This window comes from Dermochelys coriacea, chromosome 3, assembly GCF_009764565.3.
Source record: "Dermochelys coriacea isolate rDerCor1 chromosome 3, rDerCor1.pri.v4, whole genome shotgun sequence".
In the NCBI taxonomy this organism is placed as follows: Eukaryota; Metazoa; Chordata; order Testudines; family Dermochelyidae; genus Dermochelys; species Dermochelys coriacea.
Genome location: NC_050070.1, coordinates 90,147,921 through 90,172,410, shown reverse-complemented (window position 1 = coordinate 90,172,410; position 24,490 = coordinate 90,147,921). Strand labels below are relative to the sequence as shown.

The window sequence follows — 24,490 nt, the reverse complement described above, 5'->3', positions numbered from 1 at the left end:
ATGCATGCCATACACAAAACAATGTATTTTGTGAAAAGGCTAGGAGTTAAGGATAGGGTTGTCAATCTACTGCTCACACAATCACTGGACCAACTTCTCACATGAGGTCACCTACATGGCACCAGTAATATTTGTTCATGCACCCCTTGCATGTGTAAAACTTATTTTTGTGTATGAAAATGAACATTTGCTTGCACTAAGCATAAAGTACTAACCCACAGGATAATCTATTCTGCACATTCAAAAACTCATTCGTTCATGCAAATATAGGTTTTGCCTGGGCAACAGATGGAAAGTAAATTTTTGGAGGTGAAAAAAAGGTACCCACATTTGAAAACAAAGCCCTTTGTATAATGACAGGTTTCAGAGTAGCAGACGTGTTAGTCTGTATTCGCAAAAAGAAAAGGAGTACTTGTGGCATCTTAGAGACTAACAAATTTATTAGAGCATAAGCTTTCATGAGCTACAGCTCACTTCATTGGATGCATTTGGTGGAAAATACAGTGGGGAGATTTATATACACACACAGAGAACATGAAACAATGGGTCACCATGAAAGGTTTTCCTCCTTTCCCCCCCCCTGCTGCTGGTGATGGCTCATCTTAAGTATCACTCTCCTTACAGTGTGTATGGTAAAACCCGTTGTTTCATGTTCTCTGTGTCTGTATATAAATCTCCCCACTGTATTTTCCACCAAATACATCCGATGAAGTGAGCTGTAGCTCACGAAAGCTTATGCTCAAATAAATTTGTTAGTCTCTAAGGTGCCACAAGTACTCCTTTTCTTATAGCCCTTTGTGTTAATGAAAGTTATACTATGCATAAATGGGATAGTCTTACCCATTACCACTAGTATAAAAACAATCAATTTATGTATAGCAAAAACAGGAGGGAACTTGCAGTTCTATTCCTGCCACTTCTTCCTCTCCCCCCCACCCCATTATGCAATATTTTAGTATTTCCTTGTTTGGATAAATTATGTATTTGTGAAAAAGGCCTGGATTGAGTGTTTTACAAAGTAAAATCTACTTTTTCTCTAAAAAACAGATTTCTCCATAGATTGGGCAGCGAGAGTGAATCTTTCTACATATTGCCCTGCCTACATGTCTCAACCCTGTCCTGATACACAGGTATTGGGCGTAGAAAAAGACCTATTCACTATACAGTTAATCTCCCTGCCACTGCAATCTACAATTTGTTCTGTAACATTTTGTAGTTTTGAAATTCCCAAGTAATAGATTTTCCACTTCTTTCCTTGGAAGACTATGCTACAGCTTTACAGTGTATCTATCATAAATCAGAAGTTTTTCCAGCTATTCAATTATTTTTCATAAAACTAGGCCAGTATACATTTGTGTACCACACTAAATAATTTCTCATCCTCAGTGATGTCTACACCTTTGGGGGAAAATACCAAATACACAAACTCTTTTAGCCAAATTATACATATTTAGCTTTTTAAACTTTTTTTTTCATAAATCAGTCTTCTCCACTTCCCATTACCATCGGCTCTTCTCTGAACTCTCTCTCCAACGGAATAAATATCTTTCTTGTAATGTATCCAAAACCAAATGCAGCATTCCGTGTGTTGTAACACCAGGACCATACTGAGAGTGGTTATTATTATATCACCTTGTACCATGACATCATGTGTTCATGTGCAGAGCCCAAAATTTAAATGGACTTTTTGTAGCCATGTAATACTACAAACTGGTCATTACTATCCATGTGTCTCTCAACATTTTTCTCCCATTGAGTATATATATATATATATATATATTGCAGATTATTTTCCCCAAATTTGAATTAGTTGCCATTTTTTCAATTAAAACTCATTTCATAATTTTTTTGCTGATGTTTCCAATTTTTTATGTCCCTTTGCATCAGAGCTGCTTCCTGACTGGTGTTTGCAACTCTTCCATCTTAGCATTATTTGAGAATTTCATTTGTGTGCTGTTTATTCACTTTATTAATGAAGCTATCAAATAAGACCAAACCTAGCACCAATCCCTGCAGTATCCCAGCTGACAGCTCCCACAATGAATCCCAATCCACATGCTGCTATTGCTATCCAGAGCAACTGCAATTTATTTTTAAACAAGATTTCACAGGACACAGGATAAAATAATTTACTACAGTCTAAATCTATTACATTGACTGGATTTCTTTGGTCGATGAATTTTGCATTTCTATTTTTAAAAAAAGCCATCCCCCCTCGCTCTACCTATTTTGTACACTTATAGATGCCAACTATATTTTCATAGGTCACCAGGTTTGTCTGATGAGATGCTCATTGTTCATGTGTGCATTACCCTCTAGATATCTACTAATTTTTCTCATATTATTTGTTCCATTATTTTACAAGGGGTAAAAGTAAGATATAAAAGGGATGGTAACAGCCAGGGTGACTTAATTCCTATATTTATTTATTATTTAAAATCAGCACTACTTTTGCATTATGGAAGAGAGAGAGAGACAGGAAATCTGGCTTCAGTTTCTGACTGCCACCCACCCACTTGCTGGATGGCACTGGGAAAATCACATCATCTCCATCCCTCATGTTCCTCCTGAGGTTAATGGTCAGTAAGAAAGAAAAGGAGTTGTATTTTATTTCACTATATCTCACAAAAGGGGAGAAACATAATCTCTAAGGTGCCACAAGTACTCCTTTTCTTTTTTGCGAATACAGACTAACATGACTGCTACTCTGAAACTCTACTCTGAAACCAATCAGTAAGAAGTAAATCCTGCAGAGACTAATTTTTTGTCCTTTCAGCTTAGATTGCCCAAAGGATGCCAGTTAGTGCCAATTGTGACGGTGGTTTGTGCAATGTGAACTAGGAACTGGACTGCAATTTACTTTCATTTTATTATTTATCCAGACGAGGGTTGAGCTAATGAAATTCTCTTTCATCTCATTATGTTTGCTTAATTGAGAAAAGGGGATACATTTCTGGGCAAACCAAGAGAAGATATTTTATCATGACTCGATATGTCTCTCTTCTTTACTCCCAAATCAGCTGTAGTAAGTGCAAAGTGCAAGTGAACTGTGAAGAACACTGCTTATTCTGTAAGTAACTGTTGCAACTTGATCATTACCATGAACCAACTAACTAACTAATGGCAGCATTCACACATTTTAAGGTCAAATTATGATAACCTAGTCTGACCTCCTGAATAACACAGGCCACAGAACCTCACCCAGTCATTTCTGCATTCTCATACTTAGTTTACTTAGAGAACATGGAGTATCATAGTAATAGTACTGCAAATGCCATGGTAATGATGAAGTTTTGAATTGTGATCACTATAAGTGAAATTCCACTTATTAAGATGGAAAGGTTCATGACAGTGCCTAGGCTCCGCTGCTAACATATTTTAGATCAGTGTTTTTCAAACCGTGGGTCGCGACCCAGTACTAGGTCGTGGCATGTAAAGCACTGGGTTGCCTTGCTCTGGTCAGCACCGCCAACTGGGATGTTAAAAGTCCCGTCGGCGGTGCTCCCACCTACGGCAGGCTAGTGGTTACCTTTTCCAACACCTTGCTGCACCCTGGAAGTGGCCAGCAGCGGGTCCGGCTTCTAGACAGGAGGGCCATGGGGCTCCGCATGCTGCCCCTGCCCCGAGCACTGGCTCCGCACTCCCATTGGCCAGTTCCTGGGAACCGGCCAATGGGAACTGGGGGGAGAAGGGTGCACTTGTGGGTGTGTGGTCCGCAGTGCCAGGAGAGGCACAAAACCTGCCTCTGCACCCCCACTGCACCCTTGACAAGGAGCCGCCCGAGGTAAGCCCATGCCCCAAACCCGTGTCCCAATCCCCTGCCCCAGCTCTGAGCTCCCCCGAACCAGGAGACCCCTCCTGCACCCAAGCCCTTCATTCTTGGCCCCAGCTCAGATCCCGCACCCCCAGCCCAGAGCCCACACCCCAACCCCAGCCCTGAGCTTCCCCAACCCAGAAGCCCTTCCTGCACCCCAAACCCCTCATCCCCGGCCCCTGCCCAGAGCCTGCACCCCCAAGCCCAGAGCCCTGACCCCCTCCCACACCCCAACCCTCTGCCCCAGCCCTGAGCTCCCTCCCACACCCTGAACCCCTCATTCCTAGATCCATTGGGTTGCGAGCATCAACAATTTTCTTCAATTGTGTCACCAGGAAAAAAGTTTATTAAGAGGTTGATAGTGATCTCTGAATCCTTATCAGTCACTGTGTGCCAGTACATCTTACAAACCAGTCAGATCAGAGTCACAGGCTGTTTATTTATTTTTTAAAGTTGTTGGAGTTGCAACCCCATATCCACAGAGAACGAATGAGTATTATTCTGAGTGATTAGTAAAAGATTCAAGTAAATGCATAGAAGACAATTATAACCTAATCTAGACACAAGGCCTGCTTGGGTAAACTTAAGTATTAAGTCTCAATCCTTTCTGAGAGTTCCTTGGAACAACCTGGTATATTAAACCAAAATAATCTTAAATAAGCTCTGCAGATGGGAAGGTATTTTTCCAATAAAAAAACTCAGTCCGAGACAAAAACAGACTTCTTCTGAAGTATACAGAGGAAAGTTATGCATCATTTTGCACTATTGCCCCATATAAGCAAAGCCAACATTTTTTAACCCTGATACTACAGCAGCGTTCCTGATGGGGAATAGGAAGAAGTGAAGAAAACAGAACTTCCTTCTCCTTTCCTTTTCTGAGGTCAATGCCATTCCAGTCAATAGGGCAAACAAAACTGTCGCAATATTAAATAGTCAACAGCAGGGGGAATTTGTAACTCCATCCAAAAATATCCTCCAGATTATTACATAGAAATCCCCATCAACTATATAGCTACTCCAAAGTACCCTGTAACTGTGGACTTTATTTTGAAAAAACTAAAAATCCTGTCACTCTAACATACACAGGAAATTATTAAAAGAGGCAATCACTCAGGAAGGACTTAGAAAGGTTAATCAAAATGCTGAATAGTGGCAAGTCCTGAAATCATTTACCCATACCGTAAGGTTTTTATCTCCAGGTGATAGTATTATACAAATAGGGACAAATCCTCAGATGATGTAAAGGGTCATAGTTCTAATGGAGCTATGATGAAAGTTTACAACAGCTGACAATCTGTGCCAAAATAGTGCCACCTTTGCTTAGATTTAAAAGTCATTGAAGAAAAAGATGGAAAATATTCCATTTTTAAATAAAAATGAGTTTCGAAGACAAAAGTAGTAAACGGTGTTTACTGGAATAAGAACTCTCATGCTTAGCTGAACTGTCATTGCAGAATGAGGGAACTTCCAAATGATCTACTGGGAGCTGTATGCAGTGTTGCTGTAGCTGTGTTGATCCCAGGATATTAGAGACAAGGTGGGTGAAGTAATAGCTTTTTTTGAACCAACAAAATTGGTCCAATAAAAGATATTACTTCACCCGCCTTCTCTCTCTACTGGAAGTAGTCTTTCTACATGTAAAATATAGCATTGATGGGTCTTTTCAAACAGCAAACGTCTTCACTTCCACGAATTAGAGGAGCTACTTCTGATTCATGACATTCACAGAACTGTAGCATTCCAGTGGCAAAAAGCAAAACCAGAAATGGATTTATCTGATGTCAATTATTTTTCATCAGCGGGTTCCAGTGCTGATTTTCTAAACAGGAGATCAGGTGTCTGCCCTGTTAAAACAAAGCTTCTGAAACACTGAAGTCAGCAAGAGTGACTGTCTATCAGCTATGACAGTCACCAGTGCTGCATACACACCTTTATATTGAAAAGTAAAAAAGGAGGGGGAGAGAGGACAAGGCGGGAAAGCAAATCAAGCTTCCTAGCAGTTAAGGAAAAACATGCCAGGTGCAAACGAAGTACTTCCTAATTTTTTAATGAATCAAAACACAAAGAAATTGAAGAAAGAAATGTTTTGTCATCCTCCCTAAAGCGGTATGCAGGCTAGAAAATATCACTGTGGATTTTCATAATCAATGTGTAAGTATCCTTTGAAAGATATCTCTCTGTGCTACTTATATGGCTCTCATCACCTCAGTATCTGAATGTCTCACAATAAGTAATGGATTTTATCCTCAACATCCCTATTACGTACAGAAGTGCTGTTATCCCCATTTTACAGATGGGGAAATAAGGCCCAGAGTAGGTTAAGGCCCAGATCCTAAGTGCCTAAATCCCTTTTGAAAATTAGATGTAGGTTCCTAAATCAGTTAGGTATTCCAACACTGCCTAAATACCTTTAAAAATCTGAGTCCAAAGGCAGGTCCACACTACCACTGAAGTCTATCTAACTTACATCGCTCAGGGGTGTGAAAAAGACACTCTCCCCCGAGCAATGCAAATTACAGTGACCTAAGTGCTGTCCACACCAGTGCTATGTCAGCAGGAGATGCTCTCCCGCCAACATAGCTTCCGCCTCTCATGGAGGCGGAGAAATTATGCCGATGGGAGAGCGCTTTCCCAACAGCATACAGCGTCTCCACCAGACGCACGATAGCGGTGCAGTTGCATTTATGTAGCTGTGCCGATGTAGTGCTTCTAGTGTAGACCTGCCCTAAGTCACACTAGAAAGTCTATAGCTGAGGTGGAAATCAAACAGGTCACATGAGTCTCATTACCTACTAGACCATTACTCCCAAATTTGCTGAACACAATGGAAATATTTGAAACACTGCCTGAAGTTACCTGGCTTGGACAGAGAGCAGGATGGTATGCTTAAAACACAGGTGATAGCAGAAATGCCTGCTTCCCATTGCAATTATCTGCAACCACCCTTCTCACAGAAGAGACATTCTTCTCCAGAACCCTAACTATGCACTTCCCCAATGCAGACTCCACAATTTAGACACCCATTTACTCACCTTTCCATCCCAGGCAGACACCCCCATTTTGTCTCCTCTAATTTGAGCAGGCAAGCGTTCAGCCTTATTTTCCCCACTTAAGTTCTGGTCCTGGGTGCAGGTATGTTTCTCATGCAATTGCATCTGCTGGTGTGTTCCCTATTTAGGGCAAGTATCCCAATGCTAGTCCCAAATATGCCTAGTTGTCTGCTGCTCCTCTTTGAAATGCTGATGCTAGACATGTTTTGGCTATTGGATGCTCCACAATCCATAGTACAGTAGTATGCTAGGTTCTCACACTTCAAAGAGAAGACAATGACCAGCCAGCAGCAGAAAGGTAGAATTGCATGGGAGTGCAGTCAAGTGTCAGGAGATTATTAAAATGTATACCAGCCAGGCAAAAATACAGACTATTTATCAGTCAGGACAGGGTACCTTCTGCATTCAAAGCACCCTGGGTGAGTCCAGCCTGAACATGATACCATGTTTTGGTTTGGATGTCTCCTTTTGACATGGAACAACAAAACATGGAAATGGCCTCGTGATGGGATATGGAAATAAGACAGACAGCTAAGCAGAATGCCCTGTCCACCATATATAGCTTCTGTTTTTCTCTTCAAAGATGTACTGTGGGGAAAAAGATGGAATGGCCAAGGAGCAGGCCGGTCCAAAAGGAACATTCTCCCTCACACTTTCCATCTCCTATGTAATTCAAATTCTGTGCAAATGAGGAGGTTTAGTTAAGAGAGAAATTTCTTCAGTAAATTTCTTGTTTGGGATATATACCAATGAAAAGAGGAATTGAAATTAAGTAAAATAACTAAATATAGAATAAAATGAGTCAAACGAAAATGATAAAATAACATTCTCTTAATGATCTGCATCATAAAAAAAAGCATGGAGAGAGGAAAGTTCTTTTAAAATCTTGCATTTTTCTATCTTTATATGGCTTTAAATGCTTGAATGAGTCAGTCTATAGAACTGCCTAACAAGGTTTTAATGGCACACACTAAAAACTCAACTGCAGTCAGGAAAGCAGTGTCTGAGCATCGAGAAAGTGGGGGAAAATGAAGTTGCAAGTTTGAAACCTAAGGCCAGGTCTACACTTGGGAGGCTTTGCAAGAACACTACACTGGCACAGCACTCCTAGTATGGTTTTCCAACTCATACCAGCAAAGAGTGATATAGATTATTTCAGCCCACCCCCACAGAAAATAACCTATACCAGCAAATGCACTGTTTGTCAGTAGAACTGCATCTATGCTTGGACCTTTTGCCAGCACACCTCAATACACCCCTGACTGACATACGAATGCTACAAAAGATTATAACCCCCTGCTACAAAAGACTATAACCTGGCATAAGTAAGAGTTTCACTCTTCCATGGGATTGTTAGTGGACTTTGTCCTGCTGTATCAAATGCTGGAGATGGATGAAGCTGGAGAAACTGCAAGCAGACAATCTGTAAACTTCAGGTAGGATGCTGTGCGGATGCAGATTGATAGTCAACTTCTGTTCAAGGGCCGGAGCACAAGTAGATGGCAAAGTGGTATACAGGAATGAATGTCCAGGGGGCTTGTGGGAAAGAACTGGAGTACCATAACACCTAGATTGCTGTGACTGCATATTTTATTGCAGTTACCTCAGAGTATCAATACATGTTAAAAGGTACCTTGGATTCTTCCCTTCAGCTCAGGGAGTGGTGGCTGCCTTGCCTTGCGGCATTGATAGAAGCTGTGGATGTGTGAACACAGTGCATGTTAAGGAGAAAAACTGTAACTGAGCATGAGTTAAGTCTGCAGTGAAGACTTGATTGTAGAAAGAAATTGTAACAGAATGGCAGACCCTGTCAGCAGGAGTTGGGACACTGCAGGTGAATGCGGATTGATTCTTATTCACTGATGGGGGCAGATGTGGTTCATTAATGCTATCCTGGATATAAGAGAAGTAGGAATAGACTGCTAGGTTGGGACTGAGAAGCCATAAAGGGAGAAATCCTAGACAAGAGCCATGACTGGGAGAAGCTTTGTCCTGGATTTGTTTTGCGTTATCTTGTTAATCAAAGAGGGGTGGGCTGCACACCAACCCACAGTATGTATGTTCTATGATAGGACAGGATAAAGGCTGTAACCATTCCCAGTAACATTTTAGGATACTGAGAAAAACAATTCTTCAAGTCTGGTTAAAAGGATATGCACTATCATACAGCTCTGGGATCCAGTTAGGACCCAATTACAGCCTGAAAATGAAATTATACTGTCTGAGTTGAAGGATAACATTAAAGTGGAAATGACTGAATGCTTCTCCCTCCTTAATGATTTGCCCATAAGTTTACCCCTTTTATATTTTAGAGATAGCTATACTTTGACATGTCACAGTGCAGGAGAAAGATTGCAGGAACATTTCTGTCAGTCATTGGTGAGGAAGTAATCTTTAGGGTTATGCATGATTTGACAAGACCTCCAGGGGCAGAAGTCAATACATCTATATGGGGCCAAAAAGATTTAATAAATCATAATACAAACAAAAGGAAACCTACTGTTTATGTTCAAAGTAATTCTCAAAGAATCATACCACTAGCTCAACAATTTTCTTTAATAAGGTGACCCAAAGACTCTTTACAAGCCAGTTTTAATGTACATTTGCTTTTATCAAAAAGCAGTTTCTTGTGGTTTTCAGCACTAATTTTCATTTGTGGAAACACATTTATTTTCTTTTAAATAGTAATCTTCAGTTTTGGCACTCTTTACATCTCTCAAATCAAGACTACAACTAGATTCCTGCCAATTCAAAACAGCTATACATCACAACTGATGTTTTTCAGTTCAGATGCATGCAAACAATGCTTCAGAGCAAGATACTGGCAATATATTTAAAACACTCATCCTCTCTGCAGCAATTTCTCTTTGATGCCAATGTATCCACTTGTAGGAAAACCCCCACAGAAACATCAGAAATGTGAAATGATCCTGTTCACTAAGCATATCATGTAATTTATGTTAAAAAGCCTTTCTTCTCTCAGTGCTTCCATTATAAAAAATAATCTTTCAGGATTTTCCATGGAAACTACTACTGTAGCATTCAAACATAAGAAAGGTCTAAATTTGTGCAACCTTTTTTTAAAGTTAGGTACAAGTCAATACTGTAGAGAAGCATTCTATCTTTGTACTTGGAGACTAAAAAATATACAGCTGAACCTCACTAATCTGCACTAATGACTGGGATACACTTCAGATTAATGGATTCTGCCAATGAATGAGCAATTTATTTACCTAAGTATTTACAGAGCCTTCACATTGTAGTAGCTGAGCAAGTACAGGATTGTAACCCCACTGCAGGCACTGGAAAGTCTCCCATTAATTTCAATGGACCTTAAGTGAAGAAATTTAATTGAAAAACATAGAATGAATGCCTCATAATATGTACTTTGTTTATCTGTTTAACTGTAATTTAGTCTTAATTATTCATGATAAATTTCTGAGTACACCAGTAAATAAATGGTAAAATTAATGACTTCTGAGCAATACAATATCTCTCTAGGGTACTCAGCTATTAAATATTTTCTGAAGGAGGGACGTGGGATGGTTACTTTTTGGTGTAAAATATAGAATTGTGCAGATGTATGAGGTGCAATTTAGAATAGTTCTATTATAGCAGGCACATCTGTCTTCCGTTTCCTATCGCACCCATAATTTGCAACTCTAAGCAGAAACATGAGCTTCTTTGACAGAGTTCAGTGGTAATTTTATCATCACATTTATACAATAAGCAGAATGACCCCCCCCCAGACCTCTTGCATATTTTGGGAGACAGATTATACACCCTTCGGCATCTTTAAAGAGATGGCTTTGACAAATTATGCCACTGACTGTGATCGTGCTCTTCCATCAGTTAATTGCAATAATGATAAGACATGAAGGAATACTTATGCACTTACATGGGCACAGCATGACTGGATTTTAGATGGTTTGTTAGATTTCCAAACATATGCATTATCCTCCTAAACTCAAATAAGAATGGATTTGAAATGTGTGTCTGAATATAAAATAATGTTTGCATTTTAAAAGAACAGCTATACAAGGTAAAATAAAGGTTACACCCAGAAAATATCTAGATTTTCCACTAATTTTTCTTTAAACCACACCTATTTTAAAGCTTCCAGGTGGCTCACTCTCTTGTTCCTTGTCTGTAGCAGTACTCCCAACCTCAAACATTCAAAAGTTATGAGACAGGCCCCAAAATCTTGAGATTGGCCTAAATTCTAAGATTTTGTAAAAACTAATAAATGTTCAATTCTTTTTATTTGGCTTCTGGGCTTGGGGCCTTTAGGTTTCACATTTTCAAGCTTTTCTCTGCAACCATGAGAGCTAGAAATTTTTTAAAAAGAGTGAGTGAGTGAACTCAGTCTCAGACTCTTATATAATCACAGGATTCCAGGAGCTGGGGCTATAAGAAAACCATCAAATATAGGGAGATTCACAATGAAATCATGACAGTTTAACACACTGCTGTAGACTTTGGGACCAAGAAAAATATTTGTCTCCTGATCAACTTAAAAACAGTGGCATTGGCACAATTAATGGTTTGGCATGTAGTGGCTTTTTGAAATAAGAAAATACTTTGCTTGAAAGTAATATATTGTTTAGATCTGATATCTTCCATATATCATACCGGCTATTGTTGATGGAATAGCAACAGGTGAATACATGAACAGGACATGTATATATTTAAATGGATAATGGGTAACAATGGGTAACAATCAAAAGTCAACAGCAAAAAGTGTGAATGAGAGACCCCTCACACCACACAGGATGTGAGAGCCATATTTTCTAAATGACTGAAACACAGCCTCTGAAAAAGGAGGTGATATTTTACACACCCAGGTTTATGCAAAACCTCAGACATGCAAACCCTCTAATCTGTATGTACAAACTGGTATGCAAAACTGTACATATAATTCTGGAGGCTGCTTTTGAAAATATGGCCTGCACCATTCTTCTATTTGGAGAATGTGAACAGAAACTGAGGGAGATTGAAATTGAGGAAAGACACAAAGACAGAGCACTGACTGGAGAGTTGGCCTCCTGGTTAAGGGACTTGACTGCAAGTCAAGGCATCCAGCTCCTATTCTTTTCCCAGCCTCTCACTTTCTGTGAGATCACAGGCAAGTCACTTAACCTCTGTGTGATTCAGTTTCCACATCTTCAGAATACTTCCCAACCTACTAGGGAAGCAAGTGAGAATTAGCTCATAGAAGTGATTTCAACCCCTTTGATCTGAGCTGCTATATAAATATATTTATTTTTGATCTCAGATCCCCTTTACTTTATCAAAGGTACAATTCAGAATGCTACTCGCCTATTTAGTTAAGACTTCTTTAAAAATGCTTAAAAGTCAAGATGATAATATCTTAAAATAACTCTTATTTGGCCTTTCACAGTTTTATTTAAGTTCATTGCAAATTGAAGTAGATACATAGGGATCACCACATAATACGATATTTTTTTGTCCTTTTTGTCTAACAATAGGCAAAGTGTTCTTTGTTTTATGATTAAGGAATAATAAGACAGGTGTCCTATTTTAAGAGGCAATGATCGTATCAGCTAAAATTCAAAGGCAGAGAATATTTTCTTTTTTAATCAATGAGCAATCCAGATTATCGCTGAAGAGAATGGGATGTTCATATTATTATCTGCTGTCATTTTCAGCCAGATGATTGGAGGAGCAACCAAAGATGCTCCACATTGAAGCTGGTACAAATGGCTGGAGACAGAATGAAAAAAACCCAAAAGTTAATTTGATTAATTAAAGTTAACATCTTAAAAAGCTAGTCTGAAAAAAGGGGAGAGTTGAAGGGAGAGGAAACGAGGATGGGAAGTATCTGAATCTGGAAGGAAATGTTTTAAGTAACATTTTATTTATACATAATAAAAATACCTAGCAATTCCTTCTTTACAGCTGGGGAAACTGAGGGTAAATGCTACTGAGTCAATGGGTGTGTCTATACCACGGTAAAAACCACAGGATACCAAGTCTCAGAGCCCAGGTCAGCTGACTTGGGCTTGCGGGGCTCTGGCAGTGGGGCTATAAAATTGCAGCACAGATGTTCAGGCTCAGGTTGGAGCCTGGACTCTGAGACCTTCTCCCCTTGCAGGGTCTTAGGTATGCCTATTGTGATTAAACTCCTGCAGCTGGCCTGTGTGAGCTGACTCGAGCTCAGGCTAAGGGACTGTTTAACTGAGGTGTAGATGTTTGGGCTTGTGCTGGAGCCTGGGCTCTGGGACCCTGTGAGGGGAGCAGGTCCCAGAGCGTGGGTCCAGCTCAAGCTCGAACGTCTACACCACAATTCAACACCCTCTTAGCCCGACTCCTGAAATACCCCTCCCATAGGAGTTCAGGCAGGCTGCAGCTCAATAGAGCTGCAGCCTCTCTGCTCTTCTCTCCTTTCTGCTTCTCAGCCTTCCCTCAGGCTGCTTCTCAGAGAGAAGAAACTCCCCATCTCCTCTCTTCTGGGACTCCTGACTCAGCTAAGCTCCCCTTGCTCTTTATGGAAATCTCCAGCTCTCCCCAGCAGCTGGGTCTGATATCCAAGTTGAGCCACATGATCTCATGCCGATTAGAATCAGCTGGCGGGTGAGGGAGGGTAGCTGATCTGTCACAGGCTGAACCCTTAAAGGCCAGCCAGCCTGTGACAGAGTGATTCTTTGGATTTCCCTGAACATTTCTGTCAGATCTTTGCTTTCAAATGATAATGTCCTTCAGGCATGGCCGATGTGTTTGTGACATGACAGAACCAAGCATACTGTTGGCACTTAGAATACCTGAGGGGAAAAAGAAAGCACTCCAGAGCACATCAACCTCGTACAGCTGGTTGTGAATGTTGTCTAGCTAGCTATTTCAAAACAAATGCAGCAAAGCCAGAACTTACAATCTTTGCCAAAAAATCAAGGTTAGGCCAGCCAGGACAAACAAGACTTACACAGCTTGTCATAAAGCCAGTCAGACAAGGCACTGCAGTGGGGTCAGGACCTCCTCAACATCAAATAATGAATGGACCTTTTAAAAACTCTTTGAAGAAGTGTATAAAGTTCTTATACAGTTCTACTTATCCTCTACTATAATGTACACAGTTACAAGTTTAAAAATGTTGTTTCTGATCTTTCCCTTAGCTTATGTGCATGGGTTACATCTTAGCCTCCAGAGCCGTCATTCCCCTAACATTTATCCCACAGAGGGAACGCTCCATGACACACAATCTTTCCTCCTCACGTGGCCAGGATCCAGACACCATGGAGAGCCCTCTGCACTGTTTAGAATCCACAGCTGGAGAAGGACTAGGAGAGGGAGAGTCAGTGTCACTGCCCTCTAAAACCTGGAAAGCAGCCTTAACCTTTGTGCTGTCCCCCACCATCTGAAGTGGGAAATCTCCCTTCAAGACTTTGCCAGCCCAGGAAAAAGAGCTGTGTTTTCAGGGAACTGGAGTGGGGGAAGTAGCCCCAAAACAGGGCCGACCCTGCAGTTTTCCCGTGAACCCATGGCACCCAAAGGCAAAAATGCTGTCAAAGGGTACACAAATCCTACCCACCAGAATGAATCAGGGAAAACTCTGTGAGGGGAACTTCACAGAGGTTTCTCTTCCCCTAGTTCTTTTCATGGCTAGAGGTAAATGGGCCACTTATCTGTGAAATGATAGAAACTTTGCCATGCAGCAAAGGATAGAATATAATTAAGTTACATTATATTAGGCTAATTGTTTTGTGATATCCTTATAATGTAGCTGCATTCTCAGAATATAGTGGCACAGAATAGAATTATTCAGTGGTATCTTTAGCTGATTCCTAAACATTATCGCCCTTTGTAAGTGTGAGCAGTAATTCAGCCTATATGCCGGCAATGGCTGTAGAACTAACTTTGTTTGGCAACTCTGGAATTCTTTCTCAGACTAGTTATTCTTTCATTTTATGCAGGAAATAGACTCAACACTGAACCAAGAGGCTGGTAAATGGTACACTTTTGGAATTAATCATAGCACTCATTCAATGCAAAAGTAGCAAAATTCTGTGAGAAAGACCAGGCAAAGACCAAGAAGTAGAAGAAACCTTTTGGTAAATTTCCAGCCCCGTTGTCAAACCAAAGAGAATCAGATAGAAGTCTGAATATTTAAGGCACTCATGAAAACCAAACTTGTCCAGCCTACAACTATTATGAGAATAACCATCAAAATAATTAATAGTGACTGGCAGTTTACTGTTGAGTGTTATCAGAAAAATTAGTTTTGATGAGTTTTGAAAATAGATTTTCTCTCAAGGTAGTATCTACAATGCGAAAGCATTACTTCTGGACACTTTACATATTCACTAATAAGAACAGTCTTCCTTACCTGCTATTACTTCAATACTTGGAATTGCAATAGTGCTATAAGCACTGATACATTTGCAAGACCATGTGTCAGTTAAGGTTTCCTCTGCACTTTCCAATCCTGAGATGCAGTCCACAAAGAAAGAACCCCACTGTTTAGATACTGAATAAGGAGCTTTTGGGTGATGTCCCTGAAATAAAATAAATAAATAAAATTAGAAACCCCAACATAAACTCAATCATTATAATTAGTCAATACTGTATCTTCCTTCTCTATTTAGCCCACAAACATTATTTTAAGTTCTGAAGCTATCCACTGTTTCCTTAATAAAACTATTATTTCTTATAAGCAACATGACTGAAAAAGCAAACTGGGAAAAAACATCAAAACCTTTCAGTTTTTCTCTTAACTGGTTCTCTATGACATATAAAGTCTGCTTTAAACATAGTTTTCTTCAATTTATTTTTCCATCTAAGGTAATATGAATACCTCACTTCCCTCTCTTTGCTGGAGGACCTGAGACATCGTGATGCATGAGGCTGTAACCTCAGCTACCATTCTGCCTTTTCACACCTTTAGGAGAGAGTGTATGCTGAATGTCAGAGTAACCATAGTGAAAATGAAAAGGAGTACTTGTGGCACCTTAGAGACTAACAAATTTATTAGAGCATAAGCTTTCGTGAGCTACAGCTCACTTCATCAGATGCATTTGGATGCAAATGCATCCAATGAAGTGAGCTGTAGCTCATGAAAGCTTATGCTCTAATAAATTTGTTAGTCTCTAAGGTGCCACAAGTACTCCTTTTCTTTTTGCGAATACAGACTAACACGGCTGCTACTCTGAAACCTGTCATAGGGAAAATATTACTTTGTTTGTCTAAGATTCAGCATCCTTCTCTACTCTTGGGAATTATTATTTAGGTCCCCACGCAAAAAGTGAAGATCTTTTTATATACAAACACAACATCTTAAAGACTTAACATGTATTAAAGAAACAGTGTTGGGCAAAGCATTTTTTCTGATTTTATTGTTGTTATTGTTACTCTGCAATCCATCTTTAGAGCTGCTATATACTATTCACAGCAGTCAGAAAAAGCTCCAGCAGGCCTCTGCAAAAAGATAAGCAAAACTGCAAACCATACTACAGAAAATCTGCAAATGCCATTTGTGCGCAAAGTATAATTTCAGATCGTCATAGCAGAGAACAGCAGACAACCCTCCATAAGCCTCCAGATTTGTAAACTTTTGCACCTCGTTTTCCACTCAAATGCTTTCTTACAATCTTTAGAACATGTTGGAATAACTGTTGATCACAATAGGAGTCATATCAGATACATTTATGTCACGACCCCTGTTAATCTCCCATTGCAACTAACCATGAGAAAGAGAAATTTGACAATACACATTGAAACCACAACAGAATACAGACTCAGGATATATCTACACTGTGATTAGACACCCACAGCTGGCCTGTGCCAGCTGACACAGATATGTAAGGCTCAAGCTGAGGGGCTGTTTAACAGCAGTGTAGACATTTGGGCTCAGGCTACAGCCTGAGCTCTGGGACCTCCCACTTTGCAGGGTCCTAGAGCCTGGGCTCCAGCCTGAGCCGGAACGAGCCTGAGTCAGCTGGCACAGGCCAGCTGAGGTTGTCTAACTGAATGTAGACATACCAATAGATGCCTACAATCTTTGACCAATATAAATCTATTGATTCAACAGCTTGAACTGACTCAGCAAACCAGGATAATTTTTTAGCACTTCTTGGTGCTACTTTCTCTAGGAGCATCTATTTTGCAGGAAAAAAATGAGTTTGATTGGCATGTTCAGCTCTAGATATTTGTTTCTCTCCAGTACTGAGAACAGGCTGAGATAGCTAACAACTTTAGTTTTCAAGTACAGCATGTCACCCAGGAGCTGAGCTCTTTTTTTGTTCACTCATTAAGACAGCTATTTTGGCTTGCTTTGTACACAAATAATACCTTTCCAAGAAAATCTTTAAGGGCAATTTAGAGTTCAATTTAGATTATCTATCAAATGAAAATTCACTTTCCAGTTGGAGGAGAGCTGCAAAAAGCACATGAGTGCCATAACAATTATCCAGCTGATTATTCAAAAAAGCACACACAAGCCTTTGTATACAGGTCAGGGCCTACTTATTGGCAGGGGAATAAGTTCAGATTCCTGTCTCTGTGGATCTTTATGCCAGATTCACTCAGCAATTTAAATTGTAATCTGAGGAAATGCACTGACATTCCTCAAATGAGACAACTGCTCCATCTTGAAGCTGGAATTTCCTCCCTTGTACTGCTCTACAGGGAGAGAACGAGGTTTACGGGTTAGAGCCCAAACTTCTTAACAGAACTAAAAACAAACAAAACAAAACAAAACAAAAATTGTTAAATAAAATAGCTGCCTTCATGCCATGTATTAGGGGATTTTCTGTCCTCATATTTTATTATTTTCCCATTGCGATAATCTCCAAATGAAAAGGGTGCCTTGATTGTAAAACCAAACCTTGATTTCAAATTTGAGAATTCCCAAACTTTGTCCTTCAGTTGTACCCCTTTAAAAAGTTACCAGGGTTACTCGTGAGTATGCTTAAGAAGCTCCCAATTTCACTCCCAAATGCGTGATTACCAGAGTTTCATATCTGACTAGGAAGAAAGTCAGCCTGCAGTTAAGGAAAGGTCAATGCTATTGATCTTACATGTTACTGAAACCACATAGAGATTCCTTGGCTATGGATTCAAATTGCACTCGCCTAAAGTTTCTATTAGCCAATAACCATGAAGACTTTAAAAATAATTTGTGCTTGTGAAGAGTGCCAGATTGGCAATCCTGGAAAGAGAAATCCTCTAGCTATAGAACAGGAAAGCAGAAAGCAACAGAGAGACAGGATTCCACATCACCAGTGCACCTTAGCAAGTCTGACATAGAGTGACCACCAATAGGGAGTGAAAGTAGTTAAGTCTCCGTGCTTCAGTCTTTTACTTGGGATTGCCAACAAACATTTTCATTAATACTAGACCTGGAAGTAATTTTTGTGATAGACACACCTGCACATCCTTTACTAGAGTGATGGCAGCAATGCATTTCAAACAAACCAGACCACAGAGCAGCAATGGGATAAGAGAAGAGACAGGTGTCTGCAATGCCTAATTACAATCCTCTTCAGCAACAGGTTGTGGGTTAAATATTGGAGTCATTCTTCATATTTAATTTCTCTCTGGTCCAGTATAACTAGAATAAAAATGTCAGCTTTTTCTCCAGAGACAATCCCAGACTTTTTTTTTTTTTTGCAAAGTTACTGATATTCCCTGTAAACCCTACAGTAAGAACAACAAGAACATTTGAAAGCTACATCTTGAATGAACAGAAAATCCTGAGGTAAAAACAAAATTAATTAAAACTGATAAAAAAGGATTTTTGTGGCAAAAGGAATAAAAAAAATAAAAATAAAAAGTCAACCAGCTCGAGTAGATTTTGTCAAGCTTCCACATGAATGCAAAAGGGAGGAAGGCCCAAGAGCCTCCAACATGGCTGTGTCTGTTGCACAGGTGGGACACAATCACAATCCCTGCACTCTCCTGAACACAAGGATTGCTTCTTGCTAGTACACACTAGCACCAGCACCTGGCAGTGGAGCTAGCTAGCCATGCTAAGCACTGTACACTGCACACCCTTACAGAATGTAGGCACTAGGTTTGCTCCCCTTATATGGCACCAAACTCTGGAAGGGATTGTACCTTCCTAAAGTACAATGCCTTCCAGTACATGAGACAGGGCTGTGATTAAGTCACATTTGAACTTTTAATTGCTAAGCGAATGTGGGACACCCTTTAGTAATTAATACCCCCACATATGGTTCAAAAAATTGGAGGCAAAAACCAACATTAGAATGCACCCATACTCTGGCCTGCTGCAGTCCCACACACAGCCTCATTGTACAGGCAGTCTTAGCACGATCATGAGTAGTGTGTGTGGTTATTGAGGACTGGATCAACGCCCAGCCAGTGGATTATGCATAAAAAGATTTAGCCTGCATGCCTTGTTCTTAGGCCTCCTGCCCAGGAATAGTTCTTCCCAGCAGTCTTTTTTTTTGGGGGGGGGTGCGTGTGTGGGGGGGACTAGGAATGGGGTAGAAATTTTTTTGCTCCACACACTCCCCTGCAGAGTGAAAGATTTCTGGTTGATATCCATGGGCTGTACTCTTCAGAACCTGGCTAATAGTTTGCAGTCCTGTCACTCATTACCATCATATATTCTTCATGCAGTAAAACAGAGGATTCTTCAGGAAAACACTCACCCATTTATCCCCCCCTCCCTCCAAAAAAAAAGTGTTTAGGAAAGATTGACAGTGAAGAGTTGCCATTTTAGCAATTTATACACACCCCTCATTTATCCCAGATAAATCAATATTATAAGATTTTTTTCTGCAGTAGAAAGATTTGCTCATTCACTTTTGCTGTTAAATATATTAGTAAACCACTGACAGGAATTTAGATGTTGTTTATGTCAATTCGGGCAGCAAAAATCCCACAGCCTCTAAGAACCAGTGTCTGACCTCCAAAGCCATATGGATGGTAACAGTTTGCCTCAAATCCTAAGAAGCAGCAGCAGATTCACTTGGCTATGGTGTAACCATGATGGCACGTAGAAAGGATTTTCATTTTGAACCATCCCTTGCAAGTCTTCTTCCTTCAGCAAGAGTCAATATGGGAGGTTTTAGGGTCTTAAAACTCTCAAAATTGCATTTCCAACTGCATTCGTGGTCAGCCTTGTGCTCTACTTCCTTCCACCTCACCTCTATAAACATACTGTAAAAGTGTACCTTCTTCTGCACGTTGGCCATGACCCTACCGTTGCTATCTACTTGTTCTCAGCTGGTGCAAGACTGCAACTTTCTGGGATCATCTAAGTATCTCCTCATTTGTAACAAAATCAAACCAACGGATGTTAAGAATACATCATAACTTTTGAACTGAAAACTGTTCAGTTTCCTCTCCTCAGCTGTTTTTTATGGCCATGTTTCTGCTCTTTATAACAGGGTTGTCATCAGTACTGCATTGAACACTCGTATCTTAGTTATCACGCAGACAACCTGCCAGCCACACAGATGCCTTTGAAGATGCTGAACTGCCATTGATGCAAGACTGATCTGACATGTGACTTCTTCAGTTATAGAGCCTCCTAATGTAATCTGATTACCCAGATAGATAAAACTATTCATCCATTCAATGTTATTGCCAACTACATGCACATCAGCAGATCATTCATTTCTGTTTTATAAGAGGCATCCACAGCTTTTATTTTATCACCACTGATCTTAAGTCCTAAGGATTCTGTCAGGAAATCAGGTTGCAGGTGATCAGGCCTATTGACTGGAACAGGAGTCTGACCTAGAGCTCAGAGCCCAAAGGCCAGAGCCCAAACTCAAAGCAGAATCAGAGCTGGGGTTCAGAACTGAAGATCAGAACATAAGTCTGACTCCGAATGCCAGAGCCAACGGTCGAGACAGAGTCTGAGCCAGGAATCAGAGCCGAGGAACACAGCCAGATAACCTGGACTCAGGGAAGGCAAGAGCAGGGCTGGGAGAGAATGGGAACAAGGCTGTGTGCAGGGAAGGATCTGGGCTGGAGCACTGAAGGAGCAAAGCAGGAGCAGGCTTGGAGTGAGGAGAGCACAGGGAGGCAGAGAGTCCATGGACATGTGCGTTGAGCAGCCAATGACCTATTGCTGCTGCTGGGCTTAAGAACCACCCTGCTGGCTTCCTCAGCCAATCAGGCAGGACATCAGTCAGGCAGCCTAGTTGACTCGTTAGGTTATGGAGACTCAGCAGGCACAGCTGCAGGGACCTAATTTTTTCTCAGCTCTTCCAGCATTAGCTGTAGTTGGTCAGTAATCTCTCCAAATAAGGCAATATCATCGGCATACTTGAGATCCTCTAAAGAATCTTTAACTTTCCACCTCCTATTTTGGCTTCAATCAACTTTGTGGTCACATAGTCTCTTAGAACAGGAAATAAGGTTGGTGAGTGAATGCATCCCTGATGTACCACTGATTCTACTGCTGGATAGGGATGAGAGAACAGGAGGCAGGCCCAAGGCCTTGCCTGAAACAGGTAGGCCTGCTCTTGGTCTCTCTCAGGCTGATGCTGCAGGCCAGACCATTGAGATCAGCAGTGGGATGTGAGCCTAGAAAACACCAAAGATGACAGGAAAAAGCCCATAATATTATGTAAATGTCTGGTGTTTGACTAGTGACCACTATAACTTAAACAAAATTTCCATTCAGTTCAATAATTCATTAGCTATGCACTAAATATGCATTAAAATTCCTTTCACCCAAGGACATCATATTGCTTCACAGACATAAATTCATTAAGCCTCATAACATCCCACCCAGGTGGTTACTGTAAATATTATTATACTCATTTTAAAGATGGGTAAACAGGCACAGAGAGGTTAAGTGATTTTTTGCAAGGTCACTCAGAGGGAGTGTTGGGAATAAAACTCATGGGACCTGACTTGCAACTCCAACTAACTATTAGACAACCTCTCTGTAAAACGAGTGTTTCCAGGTTCCTGCTCACTGCCGGTGTCCACAATATCTGTCGTTAATTTCCTAAATTTCACTACGTCTTCCTATAGTCAGAGTTTTTACACACAGAGGAACAGCTGTGAGTTCATTTCTTTCAAAATTCTAGGACAGATTCTAACTGTCTTTAGAGTTTTCACTGATGGGAGTCTGCCACATCTTTAAAATGGAGAAGGAGGAAAAAAGTCTCAAACCAACCAACCAATCAAACTCCCAAACTTAGGGACATCTAAATTTTACACACTAGTTATTTGCCATATGCTGTAACTGACTGAGGAGCTGTATGAAGAATGCCTATAGTTAGCTGCTGAACTGCTCATTTTGTTATGATACATACTTGTAAAAAACTACAACTATTACTATAACTTCACAGCTGATTTGCATGACGAATTTAGTTATGAGCATAAAGACAAAAATAACTAATGAAAATGGAAGTTATTAGCTGCTGAGGTTGTGAGTGACGGGTATTTTTTGTTTAATTTTCTCACTCTTTTAATGATGAAACATTATATATAACTGGAAACAAAAGAACACTCATTAAATTTGTATTTTCTTTGTGAAGGACATACTTGCAGCTGGTGTTTTTCCTAGGATTTCAGTAGGAGCCAGCCTTTTCCACCAGAGTATGATGGGTCAGAAAAGGAGAAGACAGAAAGAAGAAAGAATGGGAAATAAATAAAACATCATTTACAAAGTCTCTATAAAGAATATAAGGGGAGTGAATCAAGATGAAAAGAAGATGTAACATTAAAATAATAATTTCCTTAATCACATGAATCCTGATCCTGCAAGGCGCTGATCAGCTGCAAAAAAGACACTGAAGACAACAGGCATTTTCTGTAAACTACTTTGGTCCAAAAACACATTAGTAATTTGATAGCAGATAAAAAGAGGCCAAGGAATAAGTTTTTGTTCTCATTCCCTAAGAAAGTGGCTTTGTAAATGCATCCGATGAAGTGAGCTGTAGCTCACGAAAGCTTATGCTCTAATAAATTTGTTAGTCTCTAAGGTGCCACAAGTACTCCTTTTCTCCTTGCATTAACTTTCTCATCCCTTTAAGAAGCCATGACAGTCTTAGATCAAAACCTCGGATTTAGAAAAAGCATTGTCCCTCAACTATACACACTTCATGTAAACACCTAAACATTGGGGAAAGTCACCAAGTTTATTTAAATTGGAGGTAAGTTCATTTTTATTTTGTAAAGATTATTAGCTCTTAGCCACAGGGTATGCACCTTCTGTTATGTGTTTATATAACATGTAGCACACTGTGGGTACTACTGCAAAATTATTATTTTTATTATTATTATTATTATTGTAAGACAATTTGTTTGAACACAAAAAGCTTTGAATCAGCTTTTCTCCCCATTTCACCTGAAGGTTAATAGAAGAGGTTGATTAGGACAATAAAAAAAACAAAACAAAAAAACAAACCTTTGTAGGAGTCTGAGGGGAATCATTTTGAACTATTCCTGTTAAGTTAGTGCTGTGCAGTCAATTGCAGAGATATGGACGTGATCTGTGTTCAGACCCTGTGAACAGCACGGCAATACAATAATACCACTGACCTTCGATGGACCCCCTCAGTTCAGATTCCTTTAATCAACACAATTCATTTTGCCTTTGCTTACTTGCTGTTACCAGTTGGACATAGATTCGGTGTGGGAGAGATGGCATTTGACTGAGACTCTGCATTCTATTATCACAGATACTACGCCTTTAGCAAAACATAAAATTCTTATCTAAAAGTCTCAATTTCCTACTTGATAATTGCAACTACCCAGAAAGTACTTCTTCTGAAAAACAAACCAGATATTAGGTCAGATGCCTTTTATCCAGTGCAACTAAATAAGAGCCAGTAATCAGACAATGCTAGGAAATCTATTTGCATACTAAGAGTTTTTGCTGTGCTATGGTTCCTAGAAACTTACAGGAAGAGAAGAGAATAAGTGTTGGCTTTTTGTTTTAATGAAGTAAATGTACAATCTCTGATTCATCACAACTACATATTTAACATACATGAGAAGACTTGGTTGAATCATTAGTAATTTCCATTTACAGCAGTTACTGTCCCAGTTATGGTGAATTTTTTTAAAAAAGAGCTGGAAATATTAGTTTGAAAAACTAGTGTAATCAGAGTTTCCACTTATGTGACAGATGGAATTTGTGCAGTACAGCTTGTAGATTTTTTAAAACTTTATTAATATAAATTTAATCCATATTTTTCTAACAAGCTATACAAAGAACTATTACTTTTTTCTTTTTCCTCTTTTTACTAAGTAATGCATCCCTCTTGCTAGAAGTCTTAAGGTTGTGTTTGCCTTCTTTCCTGCCCCTCTGACACAGGAAAGAACCTGAACTTTAATGACTTGTTTTACTTATTCACTGACTTTGATGCCCTTCTTTGAGCTTAGTTTAGAAAGCAGTGTAGTTCAGAGGAGTATATTTGATATTCATAATAAAAGGGGGGCAGGTGGAGAAATAATCCTTATTTTTACTCCATTTCAGTCAAACTCATATTTCAGTATTTACTTTTCACATTACCCCCTCCCTCTCCGCTCCCTCCCGGTTCTCCCTCCAAAATGTAACAAAAATGGGGGTGGATGGGTGTTTGAATATGCAACATGGCTAGATTAAAAACAAAAAGATATCTGAACTGGTATAAATTCCCATCTCAAATTATATTTTTAATAGCAAGAAATACTT

General features: G+C 39.9%; 1 protein-coding gene across 10 annotated transcripts in view; it reads right to left on the bottom strand.

Moving 5' to 3' along the window:
- The window catches only part of NT5DC1 (5'-nucleotidase domain containing 1), a 241,575-nt gene that overhangs the window by 15,880 nt on the left and 201,205 nt on the right, over positions 1-24,490 (bottom strand). For 8 of the 10 annotated variants that reach the window (XR_006279925.1, XR_006279928.1, XR_006279926.1 and 5 more), the window contains exon 11: positions 15,206-15,374. Coding sequence is in view for 5 of the 10 variants with exons in the window: in XM_038394164.2 (XP_038250092.1) it covers positions 15,206-15,374 (169 nt within the window). In the remaining 5 variants the exon portion in view is untranslated. Of the gene's footprint in view, positions 1-10,762; positions 10,826-10,856; positions 11,272-15,205; positions 15,375-24,490 lie in introns of those variants that run through there. The other 2 variants (XR_006279929.1, XM_043510863.1) reach the window with 2 other exon arrangements.